The 25,132-nt window shown below is 37.7% G+C and overlaps 1 protein-coding gene across 6 annotated transcripts in view; it reads right to left on the bottom strand.

The window, feature by feature from the left end:
- LOC124249718 (GON-4-like protein) overlaps window positions 1–25,132 on the bottom strand; it is a 66,013-nt gene that overhangs the window by 24,970 nt on the left and 15,911 nt on the right. For 5 of the 6 annotated variants that reach the window (XM_046680967.1, XM_046680964.1, XM_046680961.1 and 2 more), the window contains 9 exons: window positions 19,866–20,059; window positions 19,080–19,154; window positions 18,833–18,883; window positions 16,398–16,448; window positions 15,978–16,073; window positions 14,959–15,078; window positions 14,190–14,360; window positions 9,321–9,513; window positions 1,800–1,901 (listed from right to left, as the gene is read on the bottom strand). In XM_046680967.1, coding sequence (XP_046536923.1) covers window positions 1,800–1,901; window positions 9,321–9,513; window positions 14,190–14,360; window positions 14,959–15,078; window positions 15,978–16,073; window positions 16,398–16,448; window positions 18,833–18,883; window positions 19,080–19,154; window positions 19,866–20,059 — 1,053 coding nt within the window. The remainder of the gene's footprint in view (window positions 1–1,799; window positions 1,902–9,320; window positions 9,514–14,189; window positions 14,361–14,958; window positions 15,079–15,977; window positions 16,074–16,397; window positions 16,449–18,832; window positions 18,884–19,079; window positions 19,155–19,865; window positions 20,060–25,132) is intronic. The other variant, XM_046680963.1, reaches the window with a different exon arrangement.

Raw genomic sequence — 25,132 nt, 5'->3', positions numbered from 1 at the left:
AAGTCATTTCATTTACTCATTGAATGGTACATTTCAGATATGTGTAATACATTTTGTATAAATTTATTTAAAAAAGAGAAACTGTAAACAACTATTGAGCTCTAATTAATGATATGCATGCTGAAATGTTTAGGAGTGAATTATACTGATACCTACAATTCACTTTGAAACGCATCAAAAAAACCCCCAAAAGATGGATTCATAGATGAATAGGGAGATAGATGGATAGACGCATGATAAAGGATATATACCAAAAGTTAACTATAGAAACTAGATGGTGCGTATATGGGTGTGCACTGTACAATTCTTTCAACTTTTCTACGTGTTTTACTGTTTCATAATAAAATATAATGGGGAAATTTTTTTTTAAATACAAGCTAGAATCCAAAGGAGGGTACCTTGGGTGTGAAAGGTCTGGAAACTGCGGCATTTAAAGAACTGAAGAAACTTGGTTTGTTTGGCATAAGAAAGAAAAAACTTAGGAAAAGAAACATCTTTTACGATGCACACTTGGGAGTAAATTACATTTTTTGCAATAGAGGCCAATACAAATATTAACGGTAGATTTAGGTTCAAAAAGGAAAATGTTAATTGAAGAGGTGTTCAAGATCAGAACACACTATCTGCAGAATTGATGAGCTCCCTGTCACTTGAGGTATCCAAACAGAGACTAAAGGCCACATCAGAGAAGCTGAAACAAACTCCAGGGAGAAGAAAAAATGTGACCACGTGAAGCTTTTCAAATTCTGTGATTCTATGCTTTTTTATTTTAAATTTTTGTCATCCATGTAAGGATAAGTCCTCATAAAGGGATTACAATTAAATATGATAACATCAGACATAAGAAGACAAGGGGCAGGAACAAAATGAAAATCCTCTCCCAGTTTTCACTTATGATCACAGACCTCTATGACTAGAAAGGATGGCCCTTCGTTCAGGCATCCCAGAAAAGTTCACTATTTGACTGGCAAGTGTTCCCAGAACTGTGCAAAATACCAGCTCTATGTTAATCAATAATACAAAGTCCATGAGAAAGTAACAAACAAAAGGGGAAGCAAGTGTATTCCAGGTCCAGAGCTGAATTGAAATGAGATCTACTTTTCTGCTTCAAGCAGAAAATGTTTCATTACCAGCACGTGACATTGTGGACCAGTCATTCCCTCTGGAAAGACCTGTCCCTTGGTTTCTGACACTTGACTATCCTGGTTTTCCTCTTACTTTCCTAGACTGTCCTTCAGTTTTCGCCAAGCCTAAATCCTCAAGCCTTTTCATTCTACACTTTCTCCTTGCTCCCTGTTCCTTTCCTTTCAACGTTTCCTCTAATCTTATTTGTCAAACGTACCAAAATAAACAGATCTTCATAAAGAAAATGGCTCACTCCTCCCACCCTACTCCATACCATACACTAGGAGATTACAACCTCTTTTAGGCCACTAGCAAACCTTAAACACAACCTATCACAATCCCTACCACTTTGTATTATAACTTTTTCTGTTTGTGTCCCCCTACTAAGCTGACATCCTGCAGGGCAGAGGCCAGTCTTATTCATTGTGGTATCCTAAGTACAATCTGTGCCAAATATTGGACTCAATACATGACTGTGGAATTGTATAAATGAATGACTGATAGGCTTCCTGAACATATACATAAATTTAAAGAATTACAGAAATAAATGGGTAGAGGAAGCTTCAATGTCTTAACTTAAATGGGCTGCAAACTTCACCCTCAAAAGTCTACAAAGTAAACAAAGGCAGATTACGGAGCAGTCAAGAGCAGGACTCTAGTAAACACAGACTCACTGGTGATTCTCACTGCCCGGTCAGTGCGGAAGTCCTCTGTGTCTGGTTCATCAAGGTCTTCCAGGAAATTGTACTCAGGATCATCATCATCATCTGCTTCATCTAAGAAAAAACATGTTTCAGACACTTATTCCCAACTCTGAACTCAAATCTCTAGTGAAAACTTAAAGATTTTCAGCACTATAAGAATCTGTTCCGGGCCAGCCCGGCGGCACAGCGGTTAACTGCACCCGTTCCTCTTTGGCAGCCCCAGGTTTGCATCCCAGGTGTGGACATGGCACCGCCTGGCAAGCCATGCTGTGGTAGGTGTCCCACATATAAAATGGAGAAAGATGGGCACAGATGTTAGCTCAGGGCCAGTCTCCTCAGCAAAAAGAGGAGGATTGGCAGCAGATGTTAGCTCAGGGCTAATCTTCCTCAAAAAAAAAAAGAATCTGTTCCAAGGGCTGGCCCTGCGGCTTAGTGGTTAAGTTCAACACACTCCACTTTGGTTCCTGGGCACAGACCTACACCACTCATGGGCAGCCATGTTGTGGGAGCAACCCACATACAAAATAGAGGGAGATTAGCAAAGATGTTAGCTCAGGGCGAATCTTCCTCAGAAAAAAAAAAAAAAGAATCTTTTCCAATAAAGTATATTCTTAAGTTTTTAAATAACTTATTCTTTTTTTCCACAGATCATTTCCCACGGCTAACTCTCATCCTACCTCTTCTTTCCAATAAGCCAAGTTCCTTCTTTCCTTCAAATAAGACTTAAATCTCTCAAAATGCAGCAAAAGCCAGAAAATTGAACATATAATTTATCTCAGTAATCCCACTTTCAGTAGTGTATCTCATGAAAATAATACTTTTGTAGAACTATTTACACAAAGGCACTGATAATGAAAAAAGGAATGACTCTAATTCCCAATAATCAGGGAATGACTATAATTATGATGTCCTAGTCTACAATAGTAAATACATAGAAAATGCAAACATGTAACCATTCTATAAATGTCCGATATATGCATGACAAAAGTGCGACACAATGTAACACACACATAATAATCATAAGTATAAAAAATTATATCCCTACAATAAGACTCAGAAATAACTAAAAATATACAAAAATAATAGATATTTGTTACATTAGGGCATAGGAATATGGGTGTTTTCCTCCCTCATAATTTTCTCTAATGTTGATGCTATGATATCTTTACGATTCCTCAATAAAAATTGTGAAAGAGGCATTGAATTATGGAATTGTTATATTAAGGTGATATTTTTCCCTGGACAACTTTAGATCAGTCCCATCTAAGAGAACTTTCTGCAAGGATAGAAATGTTCTACATATGCATTGTACAATAATGGTAGCCACTGGCCACATGCAGCGATTGAGAACTTGAAATGCGGCTAGTGCCACTGAGGAACTAAATTAAAACAAAAAACAAACAACTACTACAATGAGAATACAGTAGTCCTCCCTTATGCGCAAGGGATCCGTTCCAAGAACGCCAGTGGAAACTGTGGATAGTACCAAACCCTATATATGCTATGTTTTTTCCTATACATACATATCTACGATAAAGTTTAATTTATAAATTAGGCACAGCAAGAGATTAACAATAACTACTGATAAAATAGAACAATTATAACAATATACTGTAATAAAAGTTACCATAGATCTTAGCAACCTCAGCATATGATTTTTTTCCTTTACTTAAGTCAAGAACTTTCACCTTTTCACTTAAAGGACGCACTTTACAGCTTCTTTTTAGCATATCCAAATTGCCAGCATGACCACTCTTGTGCTTCGAGGCCATTATTAAGTAAAATCAGGGTTACTTGAACACAAGCACTGCAATACTGCTACAGTAGATCTGATAACAGAGCTGGCTACTAAGTGACTAACGGGCACGTAGCATATACAGTGTGGACATGCTGGACAAAGGGATGATTCAAGTTGCAGCAGGACAGAGCAGGTTGGCGCAGACCTGCACACTGCTCATCAAACTATGCTGTGGCGGCATCCCACATACAAAATAGAGGAAGACTGGCACAGGTGTTAGCTCAGGTACAATCTTCCTCAAGCAAAACAAAGGAAGATTGGCAACAGATGTTAGTTCAGGGCCAATCTTCCTCACCAAAAAAAAGAGAGAGAGAGAGAACACAAAGCCAATAACTAGGATAGGTGTGGATCCTCAGATCTACTAGCTGAATTTACTGAGTGCTGATAAGTAGGAAATGATGCTAGAAATAGATCCCAGTACCAGTACCCAGTAGGTCACGCTACTCACAATGGAGCTGAATTTAAAATTTATGAATTATTTCTGGAATTTTCCATTTAATATTTTCAGATTGTGGTTGGTGTGGGTAACTGAAACTGTGGAAAGTGAAACCACAGATAAATGGACTACTGTAACTAAATTCCTCACTATCTAGCCACTAAACAGAGAGGGAGATGTCTACGTATTACAATGGAAAACATCTAAATTATATTGCTAAGTGAAAGAAGTTGCAAATGCAGAACAATATGTATAGTATGCTTCCTTTTGTGGAAAAAATATTATCTCAAATATGTACTTGATTGAACATACAGAAAATATCTAGGAAGTATTATTAAAGATTAAAGAATAGAACTCTCACTTTTCTCTCTGTACCCTTCCATAAATGTTTAATTTTTCATAAAAAATATCTTTCATTAAAAATAAAGATATATACACACACATTTTTGACCCACAATCATTGGAAAATCTGTACTGATTACCCCGAATATAACCTGATATTCTTTACTCAACACTTATACTCAGTTTATAATATATTAATTTGCATTGTTTATACATAGCTATTTAAATGTCAAGTCTCTTTCATCCATTTGTGGGTTTATCTCCCCAATAAAAATTCTTTAAATCTTTAGGAATGGAATCCTGTCTTCCTAATCTCTATACTATTTTCGATATAAGTCTCTTCAGAAACAGTGGTTTATAAACATTGCTGAACAATGAAAGCTCTGGGAAAAGCCTGTAACATATGGGTAGTGTGTGCAGGTTTGGACCCCAATCTGTTTGGGTGCAAAAAGTGCAAAAGAGCTTCTGCCCACACCACACAAATGGGTCAGCCAGTATTCGCGGATCGCTCATTTGGCAAACATGGTGAAAAGTCATTTAGGAAGGTCTTTTCTGAGTTCAGCTTAGCTTTTAATACCTTGGTCATAGAATCTGCCCTCTGGGTCTAATAACCTTTTTAACTGATTAACAACGTCAGCATCTACCCAGCTGATCTCAGTTTGGTGTACTCCTACAGTGCAGCCTCTTAATTATTTTTTGCAAATAAGACTTTTACTTTTAATAACATGTAGATCAGACAGTACTAGGAACATGTGAAAATAGCCACATAAAGCTACAAAAATAGATCAGCATATGGCAAAAGTTTGGTACTAGGATCTATATCTAGCATCATTTCCTATTTATCAGCACTCACTAAATTCAGCTAGTAGATCTGAGGATCCACACCTATCCTCGTCATTGGCTTTGTGGGTTTTTTTTTTTTTTTTTTTTTGGTGAGGAAGACTGGTCCTGAACTAACACCTGTTGCCAATCTTCCTGTTTTGCTTGAGGAAGATGTTCCTGAGCTAACAGCTGTGCCAGTCTTCCTCTATTTCATATGTGGGATGCCACCACAGCATGGATTAATGAGCGGTGTGTAGGTCCTCACCAGGATCTGACCCTGCGAACCCTGGGCCACCAAAGCAGAGCATGTGAACTTAACCACTATACCATTGGGCCAGCCCCTGTGTTCTCTTTTTTAATCCGTCCTCATAAGAAAACAAAAAAAGCACTGAGTTTTAAAGAAAGAAGATGTTCACCCTCCCGATCAACCATTATTCCATTTCCTCAATCAACCCCTATCATACACTCTTACTTCTCCCAGACCAGTAGCTTACAATCTTTAGGATACATAAGAATGAGATCCCTAGACCATATCTATTAGAGATTCTGACTCAGTAGACACCGGGTGAGGCCCTGGAATCTGTATCTTTACTTAACAACACCCAACATACATCCTTTCACTCCCTGATTCTGACTCAAGTTCTAGAGACCATATTTTGAGAAACATTGCCCTAAACTCCCCAAATCCTGATAGCTGACTGCCTGGCTTTTCTTCCTCAAGAGCTACCATCTTAGCTCTTTCAACCAAGGTGATGAAAATCAGGGGACCAAAGCTGCTGCCAATGATAAAGCTATGAGAAGCTGACTTAATTACTGTTTATATTTTGTCTCAGCTTAGGTCTAAGGGCAAAATGCAGAGCTTACTTATGAAGAGTCATATCCACTTTAAAAATGCTTTAATATACCGTGAGACTTCTTTGAGACATGTTCCTAGAATTTTAAAATGGGTTTGAATCCTAGCAGTATAACAAATTGGTTCTGTAACACTAAGCGACACAATGAATTTCTCTGAGATTTCTACAAAATGGCAGATCTTATCTTTGTCCCTGTTCATTCCTATCTGCAGAGATTTTGAGCCTTGGTGTCATGGACCTTGAGGTAGGTTGGTAGAAAAAGGAAGTGTCAATAAATGAACTTCAAAAGATTTATAAATCCAAAAGAAATCACAGGAAAAAAATTTCATGTATGCAGATATGTACATTTTTCTGGGGAGTGGCTGTATAGTTTTCATCAGACTCTCAAAGGAGTGAGTAATGGAAAAGCCAGAAGCTTAAAGTCCTAACAGAAAAACTAATGGGATAATATATCAGTCGTTGATTATTAAGGAACTGATTCTCTAGTTTCTATGTCAACGACTCAGCTTCAAATTTCATCTTTCTCTCCTTCATACAAGTTTATGCATTTTGTTGCTTATTAGCACTTCTGCCATAGAGGGTGGGTGGAAAAGAAAAATGCTAAGATTCAAACCAATTTGCTTCTTGTTGTCTGTCTTTTTAAAATTCTTCCTATTGCCACATTAACGTGGAAAACAAAAAGGTAGCTTCATATTTGAAAACTCTCCAGAGATGCACATCAAACTATTATCAGTGATCACTCTGCGGCATGAAACTGTCATCAGGGAGAAGGGCTTTTTTTTTTTAAAGATTGGCACCTGAGCTAACACCTGGTGCCAATCTTTTTTTTTTCTTCTTCTCCTCCCAAAGCCACCCCCTCCCCCCGTACATACTTGTATATTCTAGTTGTGAGTGCCTCTGGTTGTGCTATGTGGGATGTTGCCTCAGCATGGCTTGATGAGCAGTACCATGTCTGCGCCCAGGATCCGAACCGGCGAAACCTTGGGGCGCTGAAGCAGAGCACGCAAACTTAACCACTCGGCCACGGGGCCAGCCCCGGTAGGAGGAGCTTTAATAGTTTTCTTTATACGATATATTAGATTTCTTTACACCAAGCATGTCTTACTCTTAGAGTTCTAATAGAGAAAATAAGAGAAAACTCCTGGAAGGATATATCCTACAGAACCCATGTACATATTATGTCATGTCACTTTCACAGCTCTGTCTCCTCTCACTGTCACTCTTGTCAAATATCTTTCAAAGGTCCATCTCAATTACCACTTCTTTCATATAGCTGTCTCTGATGATCCTAAACAAGAACTTTTTCTCTCTTCTAAAACCTTAGAACAGCATTTATGCCACTTTTATGACGTATCTGAGTTCATTCAACTTCATTCATCTGAAATGAACTGCAGGGGCCGGCCCGGTGGTGCAGTGGTTAAGTTTGCACATTCCACTTCAGTGGCCCAGGGTTCGCCGGTTGAGATCCCAGGTGCGGACACGGCACCATTTGTCAAGCCATGCTGTGGTAGGCGTCCCACATACAAAGCAGAGGAAGACGGGCACGGATGTCAGCTCAGGGCCAGTCTTCCTCAGCCAAAAGAAAGAGGAGGATTGGTGGCAGATGTTAGCTAAAGGCTAATATTCCTCAAAACAAAACACATCAAGTATATTGCACATCTAACAATGGACCAGGCACCATTCACACATTTTACTCCATGACAAAATGCTTATGCTCCTGTATCTCTCATAGAGCCTAGCACAATGCCTTTGTAAAAGGAAAGTACTCAATAAATATTTGCCAAATGACATACAATATAATTATTAATAGCTTTATGAGGTACACTCAAGGACTTATTTTCTTTCATTCACTTATCCTGACTTATACCTAGCCTTACCTACCCAAACATTTACTCAGTCTATTTCCATCCAAACTATATGTGCCCTTATTTATCTTAAAGAACTATTCCTTTCAACACATAAAACTTATAGTAGTTCTTCTTAGGAGACAGGGAAAAGAATAAAGATGTGCTCTCTAGGTTGTCTATAATTAGATTTGATAGGACACGATCTGATCTAGAAATAGGAGCAATCAATTTGGCTACAGACAAAAGCGAGATAGTGGATGATTCTGTTCAGATAAAAATGCAAGTAAAACCTTGACCTTGGTTCAGTTATACATACATTTTTTTTTTTAAAGTGTGAGTCTTCCACAACACAACTATTAGGAATATTCTGGTCACTCCCCATTGAAGAGAGTCAAAAGAAAATAACAATAATAACAACATTGCCCTGATTCCATCAAAAGAATGTGACATCATCTGGAAGCACTACAAACTAAGTCAATCTCTTATACCTCTAAATCTACAGAAATTTACTGCACAAAATGATGAATGAAGCCTGATTTCCACTACAGTACACTTAAAAAAATCACCAAAGACAACTTTAATCTTTATTTCACTGTATTAAAGTAAGAACTTTTACTTATATTCTAAAAGAAGTAAGAGTCACAGTAGGGATTCTTACACAATGCATGCCTGTAGTCAACATCGTTTTTTGTCTGTTCGATACTCCTTCCCCACTTCTGGAACCATTATCACCTCTTTTGGGTAACAGCCTACTCCAAGCACATTGTCCTATGAGGTGCTGCCAATCACAGGACTCCATGCTGAAATAGTCTCCTTATCAATCCCATGCAACATCAAGAGAGTGGGCATGTGATCAAACCAAGCCAATCAGATTTTTTCCCCTGGATTTTTCAAACTGGAGTCTGTAGAAGACAGTCCTTTTGATGTTGGGACAAAGCAAGAGTAAATGGTGTGCTTAGGACCATCGTTCCAGCCTTGTAGAAAAAGACAGGTCTGTCGATGGAGTTGACTGACAAAAAGAAGTAGAGCTGTCAGCTGGAGAGAGAGAAGGAGGACCTTAACAGGGCCTCAATTCCACTGCAGACTTTTCTGCCCTTCCCAAAGCCTGACCTTCAGGAAGCGGCAGTTAGGATTCTTTCACTTGCATCATAAAGAACCTTAACTAACACAATAGTCCTTAAGTGAGTCAGTGCACTCTCATGAAATTAGGGGAGGACTCTCAGCACTCAAAAGATTCTTAACCAAAAAAAAATTAACTATTGACTTAAATTGTCAGTTAAATACAACATTAAATTCAATTAACCAAAAACACCCCTTGAGTAAGCTTCTAATAACGAAAATTTTACCATAGAGATAATACAGTACATGATAAATGCAAACAAAACCACTTACCTTCATTGCCCACATCATCATTCATGAGTCCCCCCAGCCACATCTTCCAGTCCTCATCATCTGCTGTATTGGGGTCATACATGTCTGGGGTGATGTCTGGAGCTCGGAGCTCTGCCTCTAGTTGCCCCAGGGGGACATCTTTCAGAGGCATCTTAGAGCGGGTTCGAAATGCAATGAGACTGTCATCCATGGGCTAGACAATTGAGAAGGATAAAAACATGTCACAGAACGCAGTGCTTCCAAATTCTCCAGACCTCATCACATCCCACGTGCTTCTCTTCTTAGCTAAAACCACAAGGTCTCTTCTCTAAACAATTTGGGCTTATTATTCTTTATCTGAGGAACTTTAAGGACAATGACATCAGTTTTAAAACCAACATTTCAGGAACATTTATAACAGCTTTACTGAGATATAATTTACATACCATAAAATTCACCCATTTAAGGTGTATAATTGAGTGGATTTTACTATATTCAGAACTGTGTGACCATCACTACTATTTAATTCTAGAAGATTTTCATCACCCCAAAAAGATAGCCCATTCTCATTAACAATCACCCCCTATTCTATTTTCCCTAATCTACTCAATTCTACTCCCTAACCTATTTTCTATCTCTATGGATTTGCTTACATTGTACATTCTATATAAATGGAATTATACAATGCGTGATCTTTTGTCTCTGGCTTCTTTTACTTACCATGTTTTCAAAGTTCTTACATCTTACAGCATATATCAGTACTTCATTCCTTCTACTGCACAATAATACTCCACTATATGGATACACCACAGTTGGTTTACCTACTTAGTAGTTTATGAAAATTTGGGTTGTTTCCACTTTGGGGCTATTATGAACAATGCTGCTATGAACATTTTTGTACACATTTTCACAAGGATACATGTCTTCAGTTCTCTTGGAGTGGAATTGCTGGGTCATAGGGTAATTATGTCTAACTTTTTGAGGAACCACCAAACCATTTTCCCAAGTGGCTGCACCATTTTATGTTCCACCAGCAATATATGAGAATTCTACATTTCTCCACATCCTTGCTAACACTTGTTAACATCCACCACAAAAAGATGTATTATATAATATATGTATTTTATATATATATATATATATATCATAGCCATCCTAGTAGGTGTGAAATGGTATCTCATTATAGTTTTGATTTGCATTTTCCTAATGAGTAATGATTTTGAGCATCTTTTCATGTGCTTATTGGCCATTTGTTTATCTTCTGTGGAGAAATGTCTATTCATATCCTTTGCCCATTTTTGAATTAGGTTGTCTTTTTTTTTAAGATTTTATTTTTCCTTTTTCTCCCCAAAGTCCTCTGGTACATAGTTGGATAATTTTAGTTGTGGGTCCCTCTAGTTGTGGCATGTGGGATGCCACATCAGCATGGCTTGATGAGTGGTGCCATGTCCGCGCCCACAATCCGAATCCGCGAGACTCTGGGCCGCCGAAGCAGAGTGCCCAAACTTAACCACTCGGCCACGGGGCCAGCCCCCAGGTTGTCTTTTGGTAGTTGAGTTACAAGAGTTCATTATATGTTATGGATTCAATTCCCTTGTCAGATATGTGATTTGCAATTATTTTCTCCCATTCTATGGATTGTCTTCACTTTTTTGACGGTATCCTTTGAAGCACAAAAGTGTTTCACTGATGAGGTCCAATGTATCTATGTTTTCTCCTGTTGCTTGTGTTTTTAGTGTTTTATCTAAGAAACCATTGCCTAATCAAAGGTCACAAAGATTTCCTCCTATGTTTTCTTCTAAAAGTTTTATCTCATATTTAGGTCAATTCACCTATTTTGAGTTAATTTTTGTGTGTGATATGAGGTAAGGGTCCAACTTTATATTTTTGCATGTGGATTTCTAGTTGTCCCAGCCCATGTGTTGAAGACTATTCTTTCCCCCATCAATTGGTCTTGGCATGCTTGTCAAAAATCAACTGACCATAAATGTAAGGGTTTATTTCTGGACTCTCAGTTCTGATCCATTGATCTATATGTCTATTCTTATGCCAGTACCAGAGTGTCTTGATTACTGTAACTCTGTAATAAGTTTTGAAATCAGAAAGTGTAGGGGCCGGCCCAATGGCGCAGTGGTTAAGTGTGCACGTTCTGCTTCGGCAGCCTGGGGCTCGCCGGTTTGGATCCCAGGTGTGGACATGGCACCACTTGGCAAGCCATGCTGCGGTAGGCGTCCCATATATAAAAAGTAGAGGAAGATGGGCATGGGTGTTAGCTCAGGGCCAGTATTCCTCAGCAAAAAAAGAGAAGGATGGGCAGCAGACGTTAGCTCAGGGCTAGTATTCCTCAAAAAAAAAAGAAAGTGTAGACCTCCAACTTTATTCTGTTTCAAGATTGTTTAGGCTTTCTGGGTCCCTAGCATTTCCATATGAATTTTAGGATAAGCTTGTCAATTTCTGTGAAAAAAGCACCTGGGATCTGGCTAGGGATTGTATTGAATCTGTATATCCATTTAGGAAGTTCTCCCCACACCACTGCAACAATCTCCTAACAGTTTTCTCTGTTTCCTCTCTTGCTCTCCTATAGCTCATTTCCCACACCTTTACCCAAAGGATTTCCCACACCTTAACCAAAGAGAAATTTTTAACATTCATCAGAAAATACCACAAAAAGCTTTCTGACATGTTAAAATCTAAACTCCTTATGATGGTTTTCTAAGACCCTCGTTATCTAGCTCTTGTCCAGCTTTCTGACCTCATCCCTACTACTCTCTCCCATGATTCCTACACTTCAGCTATTTTCTGTCCTTTGAACATGCCAAGAGTGTTCTCATCTTAGGGACTCTGAATGTGCTGTTCCTCTGTAGGGAAGACTCTTTTCCCAGATCTTTTAGATGTCTGGCTCGTTCTCATTCAGATCTCACTCAATTGTCACTTCCTCAAGGAGGCCTTTTGGATCATCCTATGTAAAGCACTGATAGGCACCACCTTATTTCCTTGTTCTTATTACTTCACAGCACTTACCACTATCTGAAATTATTTATGTGCTTAGAGTCTCTCTCTCTCCAATGGACTATAAGCTCCAAGAGGAAAAACCTTTTCCATCTTGTACACTGTTATTCCCCAACTTCAATCATTCAGTATGTGTATGAATAAAGGGCCATATAAAACACTATTACCTCTCAACACTACTACTTATTCACTCCAAAGCAGAGTGATTGAATTAAATGACCCTTTCAGAGCTGTTCCATTCAATATTCTGTTTTTAAATTCCAGGACAGACATATTTTTCATTGACCTACAAGACTAGTGGGGAAAACTTGGAACATTAAAAAGAACTGGCTAAATGATGGAATTTAGAAAGTCATCATTTGACAATGACCATAGTGAAACTGGCCTAACACAAGGCTGACATAAGGGAAGCCATATTGTAGAAAAGAGACCATGTCGTAACTTTGAACGACCTCTGACTGACTAACCCAGTTGGAGTTGCATCCTCCAGGAGATCTACCTGCCCTATAGAGTTTATGACCCCTGCTAGTGCAGATACCTCCCAGCTGCGATAAGACAATAACTTTGTTCTTTTGAGTTCCTTAAGAATGTGATGACCCCCCAAACAGAATCTATGCTGATAGCTATCATCAGTGAAAACTGAAAGACCTGCTGTGGCGACTCCCAGTCTGTCACACCAGAGGGTCAACGTTCCTAACCCCCTCCCTTATAACCTACTGGCCTATACAACTGCTTCAAGATTCTGTGCCCCCTTAAGATGGTTCTTTTGGACTTTAGTCGGCCATCTTCCCTCTTGCTAGCACGCTGTAATAAAACGCCCTTTCTCTGCCACCATTTTGCCTCTTGACGATTGGCTTTTGTCTCACCGCAAGCAGACTGTGCCATTCGAGCAGTAACAATACGAATGACTGTTTCAAGCAATAAGCAATGGATGCTAAAATTAGTGGGCAAAAAGATGTTTGGCCTCAAAGTATATCCACATAAGATACATATTAATTAATTTAGAAATGAAAAAATAATTTTACAGTGAGGAAATCAAGTAAATACCATCTTAACCAAAATTAGCATGACAAATGTCATGTGCCTCCTGATATATTCACCAAAAAAGACACATCAGTTCTGTGGTATTTGTGCCAAAAGTACATAACTTGAATCTAAGGATGAGGAAATATGAGAAAAATCGAAATTGAGGAACATTCTATAAAATAACTGGTCTACCTGCTTCAAAAATGTCAGGTTACAAAAGACAAAGACAGACTGAGGAACTGTTCCAGATTAAAAGAGACTAAGAGACAAGATAACTAAATATAACACACAATCCTGGATTGGATCCCAAATCAGGAAACAAACTTTTTTCTTTTGCTATAAAAAAACATTATTAGGACAAGTAGTAAAATCTAAATAAGGACTTTAATAGATTAGATATTATTACTGTATCCTTATTTTCATAACCAAATATCCTAATTTTTAGGAAATACTAAAGTAGGGCTACAAGAGCATCATGACTGTAACATACTCTAAAGTGATTCGGGAACAAAAAATATGTGTATAGGGACCTATGAGAAACAGGGAAAGAAGAACAAAGCAATTGTGGTAAAGGTTAATATTTGGGGGAATTGGGTCAAGTTTGTTCCTATAGCCCACATTTTAAAATGCTCTCACATACCTTATAGCTTCCTTAGGAGCTGCCATTCTTACAATAAAATAGCACAAACCAGAGTTACCAAAGATCTACAATTTCATGACTCTTTCTTTTTTTTTTTTTTTGACTCTTAGTTATTAAATCAGAATTTAATATCTTCCCCTCTCCCTCTCCAACCTGAGCAACAACTAAGAGTACTCCAATTAACTTTCTGAGAGATTTAGAGTTATAACGTTTACCTGGAAAGAATCCATGCAGACTGGACTGGAAGCCAGCTCCTCATCTACTGCATGCAACTTCTCCATGAAAGTGCTATCCTTGGTCTGTTTGGGCTTTGGTGGGGGCGGGGGCCCCATGGGCACTACCTCAGCACTGATGTGCCTGACGGCAGGTGTGGTGACTTTCTCAGCCTGATTAAAAGAGGCAACTACATTAACAAATGAAAGGGAGAGAGAGAGGGAAGAAGAAAGAGAAAAAAAAGTGGGGAAAAAGAGGCAAGTTTTTCACATGCTGGTGATCTTTCTCTTCGCCTCTAGACAGAGGTAAGTAAAAACAAAGCCACTATCAAGTATTATTAATCTAATTAGGTTTTATCCTATTTCCAGTGAAGCCAATAGGATACCACCTACGTTACCAAAAGTGGGAAATACAATAAAAATGGCTTTAAGACAATACTAGAAAACAGGTATGAAAGAAGAGTAGAAGAAAAGAAAGAAACTCTGCTAGTCACTCATATTTGGCCCCTTAATGAGAACTCAGAAGCTCCTGCCCTATCACTGAGTTCCAGTTTTCTCTTAACTGTTCACTGACTTAAGAGACTTTAAAATCTGAACAGTTATAACCAGTCACAATTACCAGGGAGATAATGGCATGATTACTGATCTTGAATCATGTTTGGCAAAGGGTGATAACTCAGAATCACCATGGATAAATAATTTACTTATACAGTTAAATAATCTACCTATACAGTTATCTCTAACTTATCTTCTTTGTATGATGCATATTTACCTCTGATAATATGCTACTCTCCTCATCTGTTTCAGTCATCTCAGAAGACTGCCTCAATCTGGATTTCTTTGCCCCACGTGGAGACGAAGCAGTGCTTTCAACATCGCTTTCCAATAAACTCTACAAAACAAATCCAGTTCACTTTTATATTTATGCCCCTACCTCATTCCACTGAGTTTGAAGTACCTCAAGAGAAGAATCACAAAATATCAACACGCAGTCAGAGTAGGAGAAAAATAAAATTTAAATAGAAGCTTAATATCCTGAAGGTGTGCAGAGAGATCAGATCACTATCCTCATCAGCACTGCCATTTTGTAAAATTGTAAGGCACTGGTTCAAAATCCTTTTACAAAGACGTTAAAGAACACATCAATAAATAGAATATTACACAGTGATAAAAATGAACAAACTCTAGCTATAAGCAACAGTATAGATGAATCTCAAAGGACTAATGTTGAACCAAAAACAAAAAAAGCCAGACACAAAAGAATACTACATACACTATGGGTCCATTTATACAAGGTTTAGAAACAGTAAAAAATTGAACTATAGCGTGTAGACCTGCATATTTAGGTGATATAATCATAAAGAAGAGCGAGGAAGTAATTACCAAAAAGTCAGGACAGTGGTTATCTTTAGCAGGCGAGAGGTGAATGTGATCAGGAAGAGCGCATGAGGAGTGTCCTGGCAATGTTATATTTAACGACTTTGAAGAAAGTTTCATGAGGAGGAGCTTTATAATTATCTAAGCTGTATATTTTTATTTTTATTCTATGCCAAGTTCTGTATGTTATTATGTGTATTATATTTCGTAACACAAGATGTGAAAAAAGTAAGGGAGTATGAAAAGGAGAAAACACCTCTCACAGTCCTGGATTTACACAAAGAAATGGGTAGAAAAAAGACCTGTGTCTCAATCCTCTCTACAGAACAGGTGACATTACTAAGGACACTCTGCCTTATTAAGCGAAATTTTTTTCTTTACTATCAACTAACACTCACAAGGGTAACCACTGACCTCTTCAGCAGTCTCATCTTCTTCTTCATCATCTGGCTGGTACTCTTCATCTGAGGAATCATCTTCTTCGAGGTGGATATCCACAAACTGAGGAGGCTACGTAAGTACAATTATAGAAAGAAATGAAGCAATAGGAAACACAAATCCTAGGCATTTGGAAAATAAGAGTAAGAAAGCAAAGCAGGAAAAAAAATTCCTAAGAGCTCAGTGAGCTGCTAAAGCAAGTAACAAGAGGCAGGGGTTAAAGAGATTCCTAGCATGAGAATCAAACCTAAGAGTAATGGAAGGGAAAAAACAAAGCTGGGATTAAAGCAAGAAGATAGGTCCAAAAAAAGTTAACCGATAGAAAGGAAGTACTTAGGTTTCAAAACTGAAGAAGTCTTTCTGGAAAAGAATAAGAATTCTCTCTTCCAAGTTTACCTTAATTTCATTGGCCTTCTTAATTGGCGAAATATTCCATGTTGGAATTACCTACCAATAAAGAACATAAATAATTAAGTTCTCTTAACAAAACAGACTTTCATTTTTACTTCCTCTTTACCATCACAAAGAGTCATCTACCCAACATGTAGCTGCAGTGCTCTAGGGATATTGATTATCCCTGAGGATATACTCTGAAATATTTGTCAGAGTATGACAGAAGGAAAGGAGAGAAGAATCTATTTCTGTCATTAGCAATTCTGCCTCAAACCTAGTAAGAACCCATATTATCCACAAATGGGACCGTGTGTCTTGCCTGCTTTATATCACAGCTTGGGTTCACATGGAATAATGAATGTGAAAACTATTTGTAAACGACAATAGTACACAAACATAAGATGCTATATTGATAGTAGCTTTTTGACTTCAGTCTTTTTTAATCAATTACATAATCTACCATAATTATGCCTCCAAAAAGGCCAGCCATGAAAAGTTTTTATGGAAGGATTTAGGGGAGAAGTGTCAAGTTTTCCACAACTTATTTTCAAATAGTACAGGAAAACACAATAGACAGATATAGATATTGAGAGATATAAAGCAATAATGGCAACATTTTACAATTGTTAATTCTAGACAGAATCTGGATTCACTGTAAAATTCTTTCAACTTTTTGTATGTTTTAAAACAATAGAGTTTGGGGGGAAAGTTTTTTAAGGAATTTTTTAAAAGCTCTTACCTACTGCTCACAAACTGCCATTGGAGTGTATAATTTGACCATTTAACTGTGATTCAATCAAAATCATCTTATGAACAAAATCCAACAGGCCAGTAGGTTCTGCCTCTACAAACAGCCTTAGGTTCTCCACATCTCTGCAGCCCTGCTGTGTTCTGGCCACTTATCTAGGTCTGTGTAGCTAGTCCCACTACGGGGTAAAGGGAACAATGTGATTCAGGTCCACACCTTTTCCCATGTTTGTTTCTGAACCAATCAGTGTCCCTACTGCCAAACCCATTAGGAAGGTAAGGCAGCATCCAGAAGTGTGTTGGAGTCAGTCTATTATTAAGAAGCAAGAAACGCGGACTCTAACCCTTGCTCTCCCACATAAACTGTAGTGTTGGGTTGTCCAACTTCTCTATACCTATTCATGGTTGGTAAGCATAATCCAGAGCCTGATTTTGATCCCCTTAGGTTTTTTTTCCAAATGAAATACGAAATTAATGTTAATTAAATTCTATATGTCAGGCAGACTTCATAGAACTTCCATCTCACTGACGGCTGCTTTCATCGTAGTGACCCCATGTTCATTTGTGATTACTCCTCGGAGAAAGATGAAATTTCACTTCATACAACCAGTTACTCAATTAGACAAGAAAACTTGATGTGGCTGTCAAAAAAAGCCAACGCAACCTTAGGCTACATTAAGAGAAATATGGTATCTGGAACACTGAGAGGATAACCTAACTTTAATCTGTACTACGTAAACCACATCTGGAGCAGCAGATTCTACTTTAGGCATATGTTTAAAAGGAGACGGACAAACTAGGCACATTCAGAAGAAAAGGATCAGACTGGTGAAGGTACTCAAAGCCTTGTTACATGAAAATAAATAAAAAATTGGGGGACATTAGCAAGAAAAGAATGTTACAAAAAGACATATGAGTTTTCTTCAACTAGACGAAAGGTCATGTGGAAAAAAACCAGACTTATTTCTGCTGCGGGGCTGCAAGGAACAGAACTGGACAGACGAAAACTACAATATGCATTTGGGGTCCATAAGGCAAATCTTCATTACTATCAGAGATAGAATGGACTCCCTCAGGACTATCAGCTGCCGTGTCACAGAAAGTAAGCACAAAGTGGACAAGTCCTTGTTAAGCAGGCTATAACATGGTTCCAAGAATCAAAGAGCTTGTTGTACCAGAAGACTTCAAGTGGCTCTCACATTTAGTGTGCAAAAGAATAAACTGTTGTGTTTTTAACAATGCATATTCCCAGGACCTAGCCATGAGTCCTGACTCCTCGGTCTGAGGTGAGCCCAAGAATGTGCATTTTTAATAAGCACTCCTGAGGGACCCCTCACCTGGGTGATCTTGATGCAAGTGTCCCTGGAACACACTTTGAAAAGTATCACTCTAAACACTTTGCCACATACCTTATCACGTGAATAGAAAAACTGACCTCACTCGTTGCTTTTCTAAACGGTCATCTATCTAGCGCGTCCCAGAAAGGAAATACTTCCACATCAACTAAAATAAAAATAAACTAGGATAATGATTTCATATATTAGGTCTCTACATGTCTTGTACAAAGATTTCTTTAAGGAGGTAAACCCAGACTACAATAAATCTTTCCTATATTTTTTGCTGCATAAGTAACTTGGAGTTTGATCTTTATTTACCAAGATAAATAAACAGTAAAGAAAAAAAACACCCACCACTCCTTTTTCCACCACTTCCTTCAGTTTAGACCGTGTCATTTTGGGCTCCTAAGCAGGGGAAAACAACAAGGAAACAGTCAATAAAAATCATCATGGGATTCTTGGGTTTTGAGAGGCTAACTTTGCCCCTTACTGTCAGACTATTTACAAACTCCCAGGTGACCTCCTACACTTAGCCAGTTTACAAGACAGTTACAGATAGCTCTCTTCCATGACATTAAAAGAATGACAATCAACTACTCACAAACATTGGCATATCTTCTGTCTCACTGATGGCTGCTTTCATCATTGCTACCACATGTTCATTTGTGATTACTTCCTGGAGAAAGATGAAATTTCACTTTATGCAACAAAGATGTGTCATCTAGATAATACTCATCTCTCTGTAACTCTGCTAGACATATGTATAGGGTAAATGAGAGCTAGATATGCAAATGCCTTCAGATTGGGGTAAAGCAAGGCAACTGAAAGCAAAGAAGCAAGTTTGGGACAGAAGCACGAGCTTCTAACAAGGTAGCACAAACGGACCAATCTAATTAGCTGCTACTGGGAACAAGAATGGCTCACATAAAAAGAGATTCTGAAATAACCAAGAATATGCTTAAGGGAAACAGTAATAAACAACAAAGGCTTGTAAATAGCTGCTTTGCTACATTTCAAAGAATAGTATTTGCATATGTGCAAAGTTCTTTAAACTGTTAGCTGGGCATCTTTTCAGACATATCACCCCACAAGAGTAAATCCACTGTGAACCTTATCATCTTCCAATCTGCTAAACAATACAATAAACAATCAATCAGTGGAAGGAAGCAGAGGAATAGTTTATCTTCCCAATTAAGTTCTTCTTTAACATGTGTTCAGATTTCAAACTTGTACTGAGCACAAAGAGAAAGCTATCTTGACATGTAATATTTTTTGCCACAGGTAACTCAGAAAATTAGTAATTCACAAACCAAGAGTCAAGAACTTCTTGAGTATTCTTATTTGCTTTCCATGAAAAATCTCCATTTCAATTATACAGCTCACTCACATGAAGGATGTTTCGCACATTGACTGCTGTTAGGTTGTGCTGCTTGGCGCCATCCTCTAAGGTACGGTCGAGCATGTCATCTAGCTTCAGGTCATAAGCCAAAGTCCCTTCTTCTTGACCCCTTCCATCTCGTTTCCTCTTGGTACCCTTTTTCTTTTTTCGCCTTTTCTCACTTTCTTCATTGTCTTGCTCTTCTGCAAACAAACCAAGAACATGACCAGAATCTCTAAAACAACTGTTTCCAGAACTTAACCCAAAAAGTCAGCAGTAAAAGAAAAGCCAAGCTGCCAGCTGTCAGACCCTGGAAATCAAAGACTGTGATGTGGTAGTGGTGGTAATGGTGGAGGTGGTGGTACTGTCACAGTGATAATATCCAACATTCACTGAATATTCATTTTATGTCAGGCATTCTTCTACACACCTTACACACAATAATTCATTTACTCCTCATAACAACACTATGAGGTAGGGACTATCATTTTTCCCACTGACCAGATGAAGACACTGAAGCAGAGAGATTAAGAAACTTTCCCAAGAGCTGGTAACGACAGAGCCATGTTTTGAAGCCAAGCACTCTAGCTCTAGAATCTGCAATCTTTTTTTTTCTGCTTTTTCTCCCCAAATCCCCCCAGCACACAGTTGTATACATTTTAGTTGTAGGTCCTTCTATTTGTGGCATGTGGGACGCCGCCTCAGCGTGGGCTGACGAGCAATCCCATGTCCACAACCAGGATCCAAACCAGCGAAAACATGGGCCGCCAAAGTGGAGTGCACGAACTTACCCACTTGGCCATGGGGCCAGCCCCCGTAGAATCTGTAGTCTTAATTATTACTTTATACTACCCAGATAATGCATCAAAAACTCTGGGTTTATGTCCTAGTTCTACAATTTAACTGGGTTACCTTGGCAATAGAGTCTCATTTTTTTCCTTTGTAAAACACAGGTATCTGCCCATCAGGGATGCCAAGCAGATTAAGTGAAATATATATCAAGGTGAGACCAATGAAATATTATACAAATGCAGCTTGCCATTATTATTATTTTATTCAGTCTAGAAAAGAGAAAAACAAGGAGCAAACCAATAAAAAATCCACTCTGAACTATACAAAAAAGGGGGGGGGGGGCGGACGACAAAGTACCTCTATTTTGCAAGAAAGGAGCACATATATAACCAAACAAAAGGAAAAACTTCTTGATTGTTAGAATCTGGTAAGTCTTGAAGTAGTAGATTACCATCAACACCACAGTGAGGTCCCCACCTCTCTGATACTTTTGGCCTGCTACTGTCGAGAACAAGGGATTGGAGAAGATTAACACCAAGACAACCTTCCATTTAAAAAGATTTTATGACCTTCAACCCGAGCCCTGGTAGTATTTACTCAGTGAAAAATTCTTAGTAACTTCAAACAATTGCTTTTGCACTTGTGAATACATATCAAGAATGTGACAAATGTTTACAAGATTCAATTTAATAATTCTTCTTCTTAAGGAAATAATTAGACATGCAAAGACTAGTAATCAAGTTATTCATTCTAATCTTAATTATTTTAGTGAAAACATGAAAAATACCTAAAAGTCCAATATTAAATGAATGGTTAAATGAACACTGGTACATCTATACACTCGACTGTAACCGAGCCATTAAAAATTTTCTTTAACCAAGAAGGGAGAGGGACAAGTAAAAAATGTCTACAAAGAGATTCTAATGACACGGAAATTTTTCTGATAACGATTTTTAAGAAAAAAAAATTAGAATTCAAACATATACATCTTACATTCATGTAACCTAAACAAAAATGGGCTGCCTTGAGGTGTATCTCAACAAGGTGATAGATGTAAAACAAATATGAAATTTCAAAAGGTATCAAAAAAATGATAAAGCTCTTTATTACTGGTGTTTTGAGAAAGCAGCAAAAAGGGAATTACATAGCATAACATACAACAAAACTTTCTAAAAACCTTTGTAAACATATCTTTTCCCAAAGTTTTTCTTCTCACCTCATTTACCCCTTTTCTCAATAAACTCCAAAACTCTTTCTCTTCACCACCCTTAGATCTCCTTTCTTTGCCCTTCCCTTCTCTCTTGCATCCTTTCTCACAGAGACCAATCTAGCCAGTTCTTGGCTTCCAATGTCCACCTTTCCTTCTCATCTTATCAGCATTTTACCAATGACCTGGCAGTTGCAGAACAAGAAAAGGATTTCTGACACCTGAGGAAGTTTTGCTTCAGCTTTATACTCATATCCATCATGTTGTTAGGAACACTGTTAACTGCAAAACTGATCCAGGAAAAAAAAAGTTTGAAAGACACAAATCAGAACTATTAATATTATAGTAGAAATAATAAAGTTTGTTATTAATTTAAAAAAGTAAAATCTCCTTCACAAAATTTAGATCTCCAAAATGAATCAAAATTCATAGAAATAAAGGCCAAAAAAGGAAACTTAGAATGGAAGCAGCTAAAATTCATAAAAGTTTATATAGATATAGTTGATGAGAAATCAAATTGACAAATCAAATAAAGTCTTCAAGACTGTTTTTCAAACTATATGTGATGAAGAACTAGTCTTGAACAACCCATCGCAGACACACACTTTTATAAAATAAAATAAGAATGTAGCCATGACGTCAAATGTTACAACATTTCTAAACTTTTACTCTCAGTTCCCATAAATTATTTTGTTTCAAACCAGTAACAAACAGTTCTCAAACTAGCACTGGTTCTCAGACCACACTTCAAGTAGCGCTTTAAAATATACACTGAAAAACGTTTAGTCCCCATAAAAATACAGTAAAACTGAACTATAAAAAATAATTTAAATGAATTGTGAAGAAAACATCACAAAATTAAAGTGGAAATAAAATTCATTGCAGAAAATATTTTTTCACAGAAAAATCAACAGTATAATTCCATTTAGAATGGTTATCTTATAGACTCAAAGCAATCACTGTGGGGTTAAACCATTTCAATTGGCTAAATTACATCACACATATTTCTCTGATTTTAATGCTGAATTTATTAGGGAATATTTATTTGTATGGAAAATCTAATACATCCAAATTCCAACACATTACACAGACTAAAAAAGAACAGACAATTCAACTATTTCTTATTCTGTTTTAGAACTAATCATTTACCTTACTTTTAAAATATTGGGATACCACTGACTCTAAGAATTCTTCTTTTTTTTTTTCCTTCTTCTCCCCAAAGCTCCCTAGTACCTAGTTGTACACTCTAGTTGTAAGCGCTTCTAGTTCTGCTATGTGGGACACCACCTCAGCACGGCTTGATGAGCGGTGCCACGTCCACACCCAAGATCCAAACCAGCAAAGCCCTAGGCCACAGAAACAGAGCAAGCGAACTTAAGCACTCGGCCACAGGGCCAGCCCCTAAGAGCGCTAAAGAGTTGAAATAAAAAAGGAAGCCACTCTATAAAGATCAGACTCGAAAAAATAAAGAAGAAAATCTAATTTTGCCTTCCATGAGAAAGGTGGAAGGTGGCTAAAAACTAGATATTCCCTGAGAAGTAGATCTAATGATGTAACCAATAAATCGAAAGTAAAATGCACTTTAAATGCATTGTAAAGTAGGTGAAGTCAGTAAAAATATAAAAACAGATGCTTCACAGTCCTGTCAAAATCACACCAGGACATTATGTTATCAAATGAAACCTTCCCACCAAAAACAACTGTAAAACCACATAAAACTATACTAAAGTGGGATAAAATATATACAACAGTCTGAAGGCGCTGGAGAACAACCCTCCCCCACACACAGAAAGGATTTAAGGGGTCGTGATCCTTTAGAAAAAGGAAGCACATAAAAAAACCCAAGTTGAAAGCAGCAGTCTTGCATGGCTAAGAAGCCAGAGATTTGGGGCTGCCAAAGCAGCTGAAATTGAGGGATAAAATTCTGCAGAGGAAACCAAGAAAAAAATGAGCCAAAAAAGTCTCTGTTCAAACTTCTCTTAAGACTCTGCTTGACTCTTAGGCTGTGCACACACAAGATGAAACTCCAAGAAACTCAGCAGGAGAGAGAGTGGTGAGGAGGCTAAAGACCAAATGCAGAAATTTCTCACTCCACAGTGTTGGCAAGACAAGAGGTTATAGCTGAAATCTTGCAAAGGAGGGAAGGTCTCCATAAATACTACAAGCTTTCTTAGCAGTACTGAAACCCCAGAAGAACCACACACTAGGAATACAGGCCACAGTCTCGGAATAAGAAGAAAGTTGAAACAGACTAGCCTTAACATAGCATAAAACCAATGCTAAGCAGAATTTAAGTGATCCTCTAAAATTTCTGCCTGCCAGAAGAAAACATAACCCTTTAGATGAAGATAACACCAAACCCTCTAGAATTTTTCATCCACAATGGCCAGCATCCAATCAAAAATTATAACATGCTAAAAACAGAACCAAAATGCCAAAACAAGGGAGAGGGGGAAGAAGACAATTTTAAAAAAAACTACTGGTGAGTCAGATATTGGATAAAAGATTTTTAAATAATTATGATTAATACAATTCAAGAAAATAAAGAAAAAGGTAATTTCACCAAAGACATAGAATCCATTGTTCTAAACTTGTATTAAAAATTAACAGATGGGTTTAACAGATCAGACAAAGCAAAATAGAGAATTAGTGAACTGGACTACAGAACAGCAGAAACCGAAGCATAAAGAGAAAAAATAAAAAGAAAATACAGAAAAAAACATTATACATATGGGACAGGGTGAAAGATCTAACATACACGTAATTGGAATGCCAGAAGAAAAGGAGAATGGGACAGAAGTGATATCTAAAGAAATACTGACAAGAACTTTTTAAACTGACGGAAGATATCAAATCTCAGATTCAAGCAGACAAAAAGAGAAAACCAAACTAGACACATAATAGTCAAAATGCTGAAAAACAACCCAGAAGAATACTAAAAGCAGCCAAAGAAAAAAAGACACACTATCAAAGTGACGACAAAATTAACAGCTCACTTCGCAACAGAAACAATAGAAACCAGAATACAACAGAATACATACGTTTTAAAGTGCTAGGGGAAAAACTGCAACCTAAAATTCTATACCCAGTGAAAATAATCTTTAAAAATGAAGGCAAAACTAAGATTTTTCCAAACAAAAGCTGAGATAATTCACTGACAAGAGACCAGGTCCACAAGAAATACTAAAGGAAGTTCTTCAAGATGAAAACAATGATCCCAGATGAAAGCAAAGCAAAGAAGAACTTCAGGATGAATCAAGAGTATCAAAAAGGTTAA

The sequence above is a fragment of the Equus quagga genome, chromosome 13 (genome assembly GCF_021613505.1).
Source record: "Equus quagga isolate Etosha38 chromosome 13, UCLA_HA_Equagga_1.0, whole genome shotgun sequence".
Lineage (NCBI taxonomy): Eukaryota > Metazoa > Chordata > Mammalia > Perissodactyla > Equidae > Equus > Equus quagga.
Note: the sequence above shows the minus strand (reverse complement) of the source record. Positions and strands in the feature narration are given on the sequence as shown.